At 36.4% G+C, this 13,557-nt stretch overlaps 1 protein-coding gene across 1 annotated transcript in view; it reads right to left on the reverse strand.

Moving 5' to 3' along the window:
- Window positions 1–236: 236 nt before the first annotated feature.
- The window catches only part of LOC114207626 (vomeronasal type-1 receptor 48-like), a 50,846-nt gene continuing 37,525 nt past the window's right edge, over window positions 237–13,557 (reverse strand). The window contains 1 exon segment of the mRNA XM_088023224.1: window positions 237–1,154. Within this exon segment, the coding sequence (XP_087879350.1) occupies window positions 237–1,154 (918 nt within the window).

Here is a 13,557-nt window from a genome sequence, read left to right on the forward strand (position 1 = left end):
ATCACATCACATGCCCTCCTTAATACCCATCACCCAGTTACCCCACAACCCCACCCCCCTCCCTCTGTAACCCTCAGTTTGTTTCCTGGAGTCCAGAGTCTCTCATGGTTTGTCTCCCTCTCTGATTTCTTCCCACTCAGTTTTCCCTCCCTTCTCTTACGGTCCTCTGCACTATTTCTTATATTCCACATATGACTGAAACCATATGACAATTGTCTTTCTCTGATTGACTTATTTCACTTTGCAAATGGTAGGTATTCATCCTTTCTGATGGCTGAGTAATATTCCACAAGCATTTTGACACACAGACACACAGGGTCACTGTTCCACAACATTCTTGAAGAAGAGGAGACAATGCGGTCCAAAAAGTGCATGACCACAAAGAAACTCATGAGTCACAGAATGGTCTTGGTGGCCTTTTTTTCTGAGGAGGCTTTTGGAGAAAGATCGGTGCTGTGAAGATGCTGGGTCTGACTTTTAAGCTGATACAAAAGAATCACCATGTACCCACTTGAGAGGGCCATGAGCCCCATCAGGGAGACTTCTTGGAATGTCACCAGTGCAAAATATATGTACCTAAGGAAGTAACTCATGGGACAAAGTGAGCAGGATTCAGTGACAAATAGAAGACGGGCTAAGGTCACATTGGGGTTGACAATAGTGGACATTAAGAAACGACCACTAATGGCCATATTAAAGACTCATAGGAAGAGAATGCAGTATTTGTTTTGATGTGACGATTTATGTATGAACTCTGCTAAACAGGAGCTTCTGGGACTCAGGGTGATGGCCTGGGTGACACTCAGTAGACAGGTGGTACAAAAAAATAGGCCCCTCATCAATCTGTACAAATAGATAACTGATTTACATTTTATGTCATCCCCAGTTTTTTGGAACCCAAAGATGTCTGTAGCCATGAACCCCATGGTTAGTAGCATGACTACATGGATTAGGGCCAAGTGACCAATGATCAGGTCTGTTGGCTTAGGCCTGTGCTCGAGAAACACGGTGTTGATGTGGAAGACAAGAAGGATGGTATTGACTGTGATCCCAATTCCAACTTCAGAGAAAAAGGCATTCTTTATGTCAATAAAACTGGAAAGTTTGTTATTTTTATTTATCTTTATGGTGGAAAATGAGCATGTAGTAAATGCCTGAGGAGAAGCTCAAGAAAAAGTCTTTATCACAAATGTGAACAACACCATCAGTTCAACCAGCACTATTGCCATCTTCAAAATAGGTGGAGTAATCTCAATGTACTGCTTCCTACCCTTTAGTGAGTTTAATATGATCTGACATTTGGTACAAGCGTGACCCTGAGCAGCCACTTCAACACATCTGAGCTTTGGTTATCTTGCATGTAAAACAAGGATAACTATAATACCTATAGCCTAAAGATATTATGAAAATAAACAGATTAAGTCAATATACCAAACATGGACGAGTCCTGATGCATATGGATTGTCATAGAAATGTTAGCTATTATTTTTATTATTATTTAGTTCTTCATACATATGACTTAGGAGAATTGATGCAATTCTCTAATAATTCCCTAGCTCTGTCCCTGCCTAGAGAGAGGAGGAACAATTACCAAAATAATAGATCACTTTAATAAATTATGTTCATAGGGCACTGGTGGAATTTTACTCTTTTCTCAGAATCCCCCAAGACAATTTCACATCTTAGGCATTTTTCATTCTCATGCCAGAGGTGGGGGAAACACTTTTAAGTGAGCAGAATCAAGTTATCAATCATTTGCAGGAACACATTCCCAAATTTCTTTTCTCTCTATTCTTTGGCACATGGTACTAGGGTAGTAAACATAACAGCAATTTAAATAGATTCCGGGTTATTTTCTTGAAAGGTTTTAACCAGAAGACTGGTGTCCACCCCACCCTGAAAGCTGTTTCTCCATAGAAGTTCAGGCATGCCAGTCTCTTTCAAGTAATTACTGATATCTCATGAGGATCAAATGTAAAATTTATACTAGAGAGCTAGGTGATGGCCCTACTCAAGGAATATTTTCCCTGTACAATGCAAGTATTTACTTTAACTCAAGACTTAGAAATATGAGGTACATAACATTGTAAAATGGGTCCAGACACATATTTTCACAGATTTGTCGTCTATAAATCAAGAATGTAAGGCTCAAATATTTTCACAGGTACCTGACAAGTACTTGTATTATATTTAGTTGCTATCAACATAAGATAGCATTTAAGAAGTTACATCCAAGGTGGGCACTTGTTCTAAAGTCTTTGGGAATTTTTTATTTTCTAAAACAGAAATTAATTAATAGCATTAAAAAAAGTTAATCTTTCTCTCTTTTTTTTTGTTCTATCCCCTCCACATCCGTCTATTTATTTTTTAATTCAATTAATTAACATAGAGTGTATTATTAGTTTCAGAAGTAGAGTTTAGTGATTCATCAGGTGCATATAACACCCACTGCTCGTTACATCACATGCCCTCCTTAATGTCCATCACCCAGTTACCCCACCCCCCCACCCACCTCCCCACCAGCAACCCCCAGTTTGTTTCCTGTAGTTAAGAGTCTCTTATGGTGTGTCTCCCTCTCTGGTTTTGTCTTATTTTATTTTTCCCCTCCTTCTCCTATGATCCTCTGTTTTGTTTCTTAAATTCCACATGTGAGTGAAATCATACAATAATTATCTTTCTCTGATTGACTTATTTTGCTTAGCATAATACCCTCTAGTTCCACACACCTCGTTACAAATGGTAAGATTTCATTTCTTGATGACTGAGTAATATTCCATTCCACCCTTCCTCAAATAAGGCTCTTAGGAATAGCTGATGTTGAGATGGCATCTGACTTACCTATGTACCAGGCACCAAAAAATCCCATTTTACATTAGTGGAGAAAACTAGCTGCCCTCAGAGATACTTGAAATGACATAATACCACAGAGAAAATAAAATGGAAGAAAATTCTGAAATAGGCTACATCTGGAAAGGTCATTTTGTGAAAGATGAGGGAGAGGCTATTAGCAAATTAGGGGAAAACAAAATAAAACAAAACACAATTGAGTAAGAAATGCCAAATAGAAATCTGAACATTCAGGTGCACTTGCGTGGCTCAGTCAGTTAAGCATCTGACTCTTGGTTTTGGCCCAGGCCATAATCTCAGGGTCATGAGGTTGAGCCCTGCATCATGTTCTATGCTCAGCGGGGAGTCTGCTTCAGATTCTCTCTCCCTCTACCCACCTCCTTGGGCTCTCTCTTAAATAAATAAATAAATAAAATCTTTTTTTAAAATTATCTTAAACAATTTTTTAAATTTTATTATGTTAGTCATCATACAATACATCATTAGTTTTTTTTTAATTTTTTTATTGTTATGTTAATCACCATATATTACATAATTTGTTTTGGTGTACTGTTCCATGATTCATTGTTTGTTCATAACACCCAGTGCTCCATGCAGAACGTGCCGTCCTCAATACCCATCACCGGGCTAACCCATCCCCCCATCCCCTCCCCTCCAGAACCCTCAGTTTGTTTCTCAGAGTCCATGGTCTCTCATGGTTCATCTCTCCCTCCGATTTCCCCCCCTTCATTTTTCCCTTCCTTCTCCTAATGTCCTCCATACTAGTCCTTATGTTCCACAAATAAGTGAAACCGTATGATAATTGACTTTCTCTGCTTGACTTATTTCACTTAGCATAATCTCCTCCAGTCCTATCCATGTTGATGTAAAAGTTGGGTATTCATCCTTTCTGATGGCTGAGTAATATTCCATTGTATATATGGACCACATCTTCTTTATCCATTCGTCTGTTGAAGAGCATCTCGGCTCTTTCCACAGTTTGACTATTGCAGACATTGCTGCTATGAACATTGGGGTGCATGTCGCCCTTCTTTTCACTACATCTGTGTGTTTGGGGTAAATACCCAGGAGTGCAATTGCTGGGTCGTAGGGTAGCTCTATTTTTAACTTTTTGAGGAACCTCCACACTGTTTTCCAAAGTGGCTGTACCAACTTGCATTCCCACCGACAGTGTAAGAGGGTTCCCCTTTCTCCACAACCTCTCCAACATTTGTTGTTTCTTTCCCTGTCCATTTTTGCCATTCTAACTGGCGTAAGGTGGTATCTCAATGTGGTTGTGATTTGAATTTCCCTGATGGCTAATGATGATGAACATTTTTTCATGTGTCTGTCAGCCATTTGTATGTCTTCTTCAGAGAAGTGTCTTTTCATATCTTCTGCCCACTTTTTGACTTGATTATTTGTTTTTTGGGTGTTAAGTTTGAGAAGTTCTTTATAGATCTTGGATACCAGCCCTTTATCTGTAGTGTCATTTGCAAATATCTTCTCCCATTCTGTGGGTTGCCTCTTTGTTTTGTTGACTGTTTCCTTTGCTGTGCAGAAGCTTTTTATCTTGATGAAGTCCCAAAAGTTTATTTTTGCTTTTGTTTCACTAGCTTTTGGAGATGTATCTTGAAAAAAGTTGCTGTGGGCGATGTCAAAGAGGTTACTGCCTATGTTCTCCTCTAGGATTTTGATGGATTCCTGTCTCACATTGAGGTCTTTCATCCATTTTGAGTTTATCTTTGTGTATGGTGTTAGAGAGTTTCATTCTTCTGCATGTGGCTGTCCAATTTTCCCAGCACCATTTATTGAAGAGACTATCTTTTTTCCATTGCATGTTTTTTCCTGCTTTGTCAAAGATTATTTGACCATAGAGTTGAGGGTCCATACCTGGGTTCTCTATTCTGTTCCATTGGTCTATATGTCTGTTTTTGTGCCAGTACCATGCTGTCTTGGTGATCACAGCTTTGTAATATAGCTTGAAATCGGGCAACGTGATGCCCCCAGCTTTGTTTTTCTTTTTCAACATTTCCTCGGCGATTCGGGGTCTTTTCTGGTTCCATACAAATTTTAGGATTGTTTGTTCCGGCACTTTGAAAAATGTCATTGGAATTTTGATCGGGATGGCATTGAAGGTATAGATTGCTCTGGGTAGCATAGACATTTTAACAATGTTTATTCTTCCGATCCATGAGCATGGAATTTTTTCCATCTTTTTGTGTCTTCTTCAATTTCTTTCATGAGTGTTCTGTAGTTCCTAGAGTATAGATCCTTTACCTCTTTGGTTAGGTTTATTCCAAGGTATCTTATGGTTTTTGGTGCTATTGTAAATGGAATTGTTTCTCTAATTTCTCTTTCTACAGTTGCGTTGTTAGTGTATAAGAAAGCAACTGATTTCTGTGCATTGATTTTGCATCCTGCCACATTACTGAATTGCTGTATGAGTTCTAGTAATTTTGGGGTGGAGTCTTTTGGGTTTTCCACATAAAGTATCATGTCATCTGCGAAAAGAGAGAGATTGACTTCTTCTTTGCCAATTTGAATACCTTTATTTCTTTTTGTTGTCTGATTGCTGTTGCTAGGACTTCTAGTACTATGTTGAACAATAGTGGCGAGAGTGGGCATCCTTGATGTATTCCTGATCTTAAGGGAAAGGCTCTCAGCTTTTCCCCATTGAGGATGATATTCACTGTGGGTTTTTCATAGATGGATTTAATGAACTTGAGGAATGTTCCCTCTATCCCTATACTCTGAAGAGTTTTAATCAGGAAAGGGGTGTTGTATTTTGTCAAATGCTTTTTCTGCATCAATTGAGACGACCAAATTGTTCTTCTCCCTCCTCTTATTAATGTGTTCTGTCACATTGATTGATTTGCGAATGTTGAACCACCCTTGCATCCCGGAGATAAATACCCCCTTGGTTGTGGTGGATGATCCTTTTAATGTATTGTTGGATCCTATTAGCTAGGATTTTGTTGAGGATTTTGGAATCCATATTCATCAGGGATATTGGTCTGAAATTCTCCTTTTTGATGGGGTCTTTGCCTGGTTTGGGGATTAAGGTAAGCCTGGCCTCAAAGAATGAGTTTGGAAGTTTTCCTTCTATTTCTATTTTTTAAAACAGTTTCAGTAGAATAGGTATTATTTCTTCTTTGAATGGTTGGGAGAATTCCCCAGGGAATCCATCAGGCCCTGGACTCTTGTTTTTTGGAGGTTTTTGATCACTGCTTCAATCTCGTTACTGGTTATTAGCCTGTTCAGGTTGTCAATTTCTTCCTGTTTCAGTCTTGGCAGCTTATAGGTTTCCAGGAAGGCCTCCATTTCATCCAGATTGCTCAGTTTATTGGCATATAGTTGTTGATAATAATTTCTAATAATTGTTTCTATTTCCTTGGTGTTAGTCGTGAACTCTCCCTTTCCATTCATAATTTTATTAATTTGGGTCCTTTCTCTTTTCTTTTGGATAAGTCTATCCAGTGGTTTATTGATCTTATTAATTCTTTCAAAGAACCAACTTCTGGTTTCGTTGATCTGATCTACTGCATTTCTGGTTTCTAATTCATTGATCTCTGCTCTAATTTTAATTATTTCTTTTCTAATACATGGCTTAGGCATCGTTTGTTGCTTTTTCTCTAGTTCTTTAAGGTGTAGAGTTAATTGGTGAATTCAGGATTTTTCTATTTTTTTGAGTGAGGCTTGGATGGCTGTGTATTTCCCTCTTAGGACTGCCTTTGCAGTATCCCATAGGTTTTGGACTGAGGTGTTTTCATTCTCATTGATTTCCATGAATTGTTTAAGTTCTTCTCTGATTTCCTGGTTGACCCAAACATTCTTGAGCAGAGTGGTCTTTAGCTTCCAAGTGTTTGAATTTCTGCCAAATTTTTTCTTGTGATTGAGTTCCAGCTTTAAAGCATTGTGGTCTGAGAATATGCAGGAAATAATCTCAATCTTTTGGTATCGGTTGAGACCTGATTTGTGACCCAGTATGTGATCTATTCTGGAGAAAGTTCCATGTGCACTTGAGAAGAACGAGTATTCTGTTGTTTTAGGGTGGAATGTTCTGTATATATCTATGAGGTCCATCTGGTCCAATGTATCATTCAAAGCTCTTGTTTCCTTGTTGATTTTCTGCTTAGATGATCTGTCCATTGCTGAGAGTGGAGTATTGAGGTCTCCTACAATTAACGTATTGTTATCAATATGACTCTTTATTTTGGTTAACAGTTGGCTTATGTAGATGGCTGCTCCCATGTTGGGGCCATAGATATTTACAATTGTTAGATCTTCTTGTTGGATAGACCCTTTAAGAATGATATAGTGTCTTTCTGTGTCTCTAATTACAGACTTTAGTTTAAAATCTAATTTGTCTGATATAAGAATTGCTACCCCAGCTTTCTTTTGAGGTCCGCTGGCATGGAAGATGGATCTCCATCCCTTCGCTTTCAGCCTGGATATATCTTTAGGTTCAAAATGAGTCTCTTGTAGGCAGCATATGGATGGGTCCTGTCTTTTTATCCAATCTGCAACCCTGTGCCGTTTTATGGGAGCATTTAGGCCATTCATGTTGAGACCTATCCACAGAGACCGGCAAAACAGAAAGGGCTGGCAAGACATATTCAGGGTACTAAATGAGAAGAACATGCAGCCAAGAATACTTTATCCGGCAAAGCTGTCATTTAGAATGGATGGAGAGATGCAGAGCTTCCACGACCGGCAGAAACTGAAAGAACATGTGACCACTCAGCCGGCCCTGCAAGAAATATTAAGGGGGGTTCTATAAAAGGAGAAAGACCCCAAGAGTCCTATACAACAGAAATTTACAGGGACAATCTATAAAAACAACGTCTTCACAGGCAACATGATGACAATTAATTCATATATTTAAATAAAATCTTTAAAAAAGAAAAAGAAATCTGAGCATTCATTTTGAAAAGTTACCACCAAGAGCTCTTAGAGCTGATAGTGAAGCTATCAGAAAGATATGGCAGTTAAGACTCTGTAACACCCTGATCAAAAAAATCAATCACTGTAGAAATTGTGCATTTATCCAAATCATAGATAATCACACGATAATATCATCAAGTGGGTCACCAATTAGTGAAGAATGGTAAGGTCATATCACTGGATCCAGTGGTCACAAAGGAAGTGGAGGGTATAATGGAAGGAAGACTCCCCTTGCTAGACCCCAATACAAGTTTGTGTGCTCTTGATCTTTTGGGTGGAACAGATTACAAGGTGAAGGGAAAGAAGGAAGGGCACACACACTTTTTCATACGTACTGTGAGAATAATAATGTACATCTACTAGGGTGGAAATGATGTATAAGTAATATGATTAATGTCAGCACTTACGAATGTGCCTTACATTTATGAAAGAGCATACTTTGGTTTGTCACTATTATGTGTGTCAAATTCCCCATCATTGTCATTACATTTGTCATCTATAAATTAAACTAAACATACAAAAGGCACTTATAAGGCACAACTGATCATACACCGGGTTTGAGGCTATGTGTATATTAAGCAATATTCTCTAGCTGAGGCACAATTTTTGTTGGAGAACTATGTAGAGAACTACAGGCATACCTTGTTTTATTGCACTTCACAGATACTCCATTTATACAAATTGAGGGTTCCAGACTTGGGGGGAGGAAGTAATTGCAGATGTGGTGCAAATAGCAAGAGAACAAGAATCAGAAGTGGAGCCTGATGACATGACTGAATTGCTTTTTTGGTCTTTTAAAATATCTCTGAACAAATTTTGTGGATTCTGGTGTACAGATCTTCCAAGTTTTGTTAAAATTATTCCTAAGTATTTCATGTCTCTTTAATGACACTTTCAGTGGTTATGATTTTTTCAAATGTATTGCCGGATTCTGTGTATTCTTTTTATGAATTTTTTGCCTATGTTCATGAGGAATTTTGGTCTTTTTTTTTTTTCTGGAATGTCCTTGGTTTTGTATCAAGGTAATGCTTGCCTTAAATAAGTTAATAATGTGCCCTCCTCTTCTATTTTCTGGAAGATGTTTTATTACATTTGTATTATTTCTTCCTTAAATATTTGGTTGGTTCACCACTAACTGCATCTCAGATGGATTCTCCTTTGTGGGAATTTTTAAATTGTTAATTCAATTCCTTTGATAGCTATGGGCTAGTCAACTTATATATTTGTTCTGGAGTGACCTGTGGTTGTTTATGTCTTAAAAAAAATTTGTCAATTTGTTCTAAGTTGTCAAATCTGTCACAATAAAATTTTCCACCTACTTTCTAATTTTAAAGCAAGTTTATTGAGTTGTCTGGCTCGCTCAGTCAGAAGAGCATGAGACTCTTAATCTCAAGGTCATGAGTTCAAGTCCCACATTAGCTGTAGAGATTACTAAAAAAATAAACAAATAAAACTTTAAAGCAGGTTTATTGATTTCCACAGTGCCTGCACCAATTTACATTCCTACCAACAGTATATGAGGGGATGCTGTTCTCCACATCGGCCAACATTTATCTTCTTGAAGATAATCATTCTAACAGGTGTTAGGTGATATTTTATCAGCATTTCTCTGATGATGAATGATGTTGAGTATCTTTTTATGTATCTGCAATATGGAGGTTCCTCAAAAAATTAAAAATAGATCTAAAAGTGATCCAGCATTTCCACTTCTCCATATATACACAAAGAACACAAAAACAGGATATGGAAATACATGTACTCTCTTGTCCATTGCAACATTATTCACAATAGCCAAGGTACAGAAACAACCTAAGCACCCATGAATGGATGAATGGATAAATAATAAGACTTGGTATATATAGGTATATGGATAAATAAGATTTGGTATATGTAGGTATACAATGGAATATTTATTCAGCCATGAGAAAAAAGGAAATCTTTCATTTTGCAACAATGTGGATAGATCTTGAGGATGTTATGCTAAGTGAGATAGGTCAAGACAAATACTGTATGATATCACTGATATGTGGAATCTAAAAAAAGCCAAACTCATAAAAACGGACTAAAATGGCAGTTACCAGGGGCTGAGGAATGGGGGAATAGGAGAGATGTTGTTTAATGATACAAACTTGCGGGGCACCTGAGTGGCTCAGTCAGTTAAGCGTCTGCCTTCAGCTCAGGTCATGATTCCAGAGTCTTGGAATCGATCCCCACATCATGCTCTCCATTCAGCAGGGAGTCTGCTTCTCTCTCTGACCCTCCAGCTCTCCTGCTCTCTCTCCCTCTCACTTGCTTTCTCTTAAATAAGTAAGTAAAATCTTAAAAAAAAAAAAGGATACAAATTTGCAACTAGTAGCAAATAAGTCCTAGAGATCTATTGCATGGTATAGTGAACATAGATAACAATATTGTATTATAATCAGACTTGTTAAGAGACCAGATCTCAGTTTTTCCAACCCACACACAAAAAATGATAATTATGTGACAAGGTAGAGGTGTTAACTATTGATACAATGGCAATAATCTTCTAATATATAAATGTATCAAATCAACATGTTGCACACCTTAAATTTACAGTGTTTTATGTAAGATAATATTTTAAAAAAATACATTTGATAAAGATGTTTATAGCGTTGTAAAAAATAAAGGAAAAATGATTCAGAAAAAAATTCACATATCATACGATTCATTACACCATATAATTTCTATACCATACTAATTAAATGTACCCATTTAAAGTATACAATAGATTTTAATATATTCACTGAAGTATGCACCCATCACCACAGTTTTTAAAATTTTTCATAATCCTAAAAGAAATCTCTTTTCTTTTTTTTTTTAAAGATTTTTATTTATTTATTTGACAGAGAGAGAAAGGCAGCGAGAGAGGGAACACAAGCAGGGGGAGTGGGAGAGGGAGAAGCAGGTCTCCCACGGAGCGGGGAGCCCGATGCGGGACTCGATCCCAGGACCCTGGGATCATAAACTGAGCCGAAGGCAGCCGCTTAACCGACTGAGCCACCCAGGCGCCCCAAGAAATTTCTTTTCTTTAGAAATCATTTCTCATTTTCTCTCAACCCTAGAGTTTCTTAACCACTAATCCACTTCTATATTTATAGATTTGCCTATTGTGGACATTTCCTATAAATGAGATCATATAGTTTATGATGGTTTGTGACTGGCTTCTTTCACTTAATACAATGTTTTCAAGGTCCATCCATGCAGCATGTATCAGTATTTCATTCCTTTTTGTCTGTGAATATATATTCCATTGTATAGATATGCCATATTTTATTTTTCCATTCATCAGTTGTTGTTCCATTGTTCCATTTGAGTTGTTTCCTTTTTTTGATTATTATGAATAACACTGTTATGAGCATTAATATAAAAGTATTGTTTGAATACCTGTTTTCAGTTCTCCTGATTATAAACCTAGGAGTGAAAGGGCTGGGTTGTATGGTAACTCTACCAATATATGTTCCTTTTCTTTCATCACTTACACATTTGGTGTTATATTTAAGAAGGCTTTACTTAACCCAGAGTCAGGAAAATTGACTACAATAACTTCCTCCAAGAGGTGTGATGAAAGAGTCCAACTTAATTCTTTTGCATATGAATATTTAGTTGTCCTAGCATCATTTGTTTAAAAGACCATTTTCCCCAAAATGATTTATCTGGCAGGCTTGTTGAAAATCCTTAATTATTGCTTAATAGGCTCTGTAGTAATGTCTCCCTTCCCATTCCTGATTTTTAATCTACTCCTATTTCTTTTTGTCCTAGTCTAACTACAGCTTAATCAATTGTCTTGATATTTTCAAAGAACTGACTTTTGGTGCCACTAATTTCTCTATGGCATACCACCCCCCATTGATTTCTGTTTTAGCATTATAATTTTAATCCTTTTGCTTAAACTTTGGATTTCATTTTCTTTTCTTTCCCAAGTTCTCATAGTAGAAACTTATGTAAGTTTGAGACCATTCTTTTTATAATATAGCTATTTAATATTATATATTTCTACCTGAGCACAGTTTTAGCCTCATCATACATATTTCCATTTTCATTCATTTATAAAAATTCCCTAGTATCCTTTTTGAGTGAATCCTTGTATCATGTGTTATTTAGAAGTGCATTTTATCATTTATCAATATATGATTATTTTCCAGGCATCTTTTGTTATTGATTTCTTGTTTAATTCTATTATGGTCAAAAAACATAATTTGTATGGTTCAGCTCATTAGATTTATTGATATTTGTTTTATGCCTCAGAATATATTGTCTTTTTTGGTGAATATTCTATGTACACTAGAAAAGAATATATACTCTGCTACTGTTATGTGGAGAGTTCTATAAAAATGTCAATAACATTGTGTTAGCTGACAGGGTTGTTCGCATCATCCACACACTTGATAATTTTCTGCCTACTTTTTCTATCATTGAGAGAAGAATTTTGAATCTTTGAAAATAGCTGTGAATTTGTCTGTTTCCTCTTTCTGTTCTTACCATTTTTTTGCTTCAGTATTTTGAAGATTTAGTTACTACCCCATAAATGTTTAGGATTTCTACTACTTTTGATGCAATGACTTTTTTATCATTATGAAATGTCCTGCTTTACTCCTGATAATAGCTGTTGTACAGAAATTTAATTTGTTTTACATCAATATAGCCCCCAGAGCCTTCTTTTAAGTGTTATTTTCATCCTTTTATTTTAAACTTACCCTTCTGTTCAAAAGGGATTTCTTAAAGACAGTTTAGAATTAGCTTTGGCTTTGTAAACCTAATTTTTCAATTTCTGCCTTTTAATTGGGTGTTTCACCATTACATATAGTGAGATTATTGATATTATAGGTTTCAGTCTGTCATCTTGGTATTTGTCTTTTACATGTCACATGTTTTCACATTTTTCTTCTTTGATTCTCCCCCTTTTTGCCTTTTTTGGGGGGCATTAATTGTATATCTAATGACTCAATCTTCATAATTGGCTATTGGTAGTCCTCTTTAGTTTTACACAATGTTGATTAATAAAGGGTTTATAAGATACATCTTTAATTCATCACAGTTCACCTTCAACTAATATGATGCCATCTTTTTCTACTGAGGCATAATTGACATACATTATATTAGTTTCAGGTCTACAACATAATGATTTGATATTCATACATATTGCAAAATTATCACCACAATAATTCTACCTAACATTTGTCACCATACATAGTTACAGAATTTTTTTTCTTATGATAACTTAACAATTTTCAAGTATGTAATACAGGATTACTAACTATAGTTCCCATACTATACATTACATCCCCATGGCTTATTTATTTTATAACTGGAAGTTTGTACTTTTTGACTCTCTTCACCCATTTCTCCCACCCCCCACACCCCTACCGCTGGCAACCTTCAATATATTCTTTGCATCTATGAGCTTGGCTTTTGTTTTTGTTTCTTAGATTCCATATATAAAGTGAGATTATATGGTATTTGTCTTTCTGACTTATTTTCACTTACCATAATATCCTCAGGGTCCATCCATGTTGTCACAATGGCAAGATTTCATTCCTTTTTATGGTTGAATAATATTCCATTGTGTATATAAACACCACAATTTCTTTATCCTTTCATCCGTTGATGGGCGCTTAGATTGCTTCCATATCTTGGTTATTGTACAGAGTGCTGCAGTGAACATGGGGGTGCAGATATCTTTTCAGGTTAGTGTTTTTATTTTCTTCATATAAATACCCAGCCCTGGGATTACTGATCATACAGTAGTTCTATTTTTAATTCTTT

This window comes from Eumetopias jubatus, unplaced genomic scaffold (assembly GCF_037043125.1).
Source record: "Eumetopias jubatus isolate StellerSeaLion01/CBP00866 unplaced genomic scaffold, mEumJub1_p1.0 scaffold_1, whole genome shotgun sequence".
NCBI lineage: Eukaryota > Metazoa > Chordata > Mammalia > Carnivora > Otariidae > Eumetopias > Eumetopias jubatus.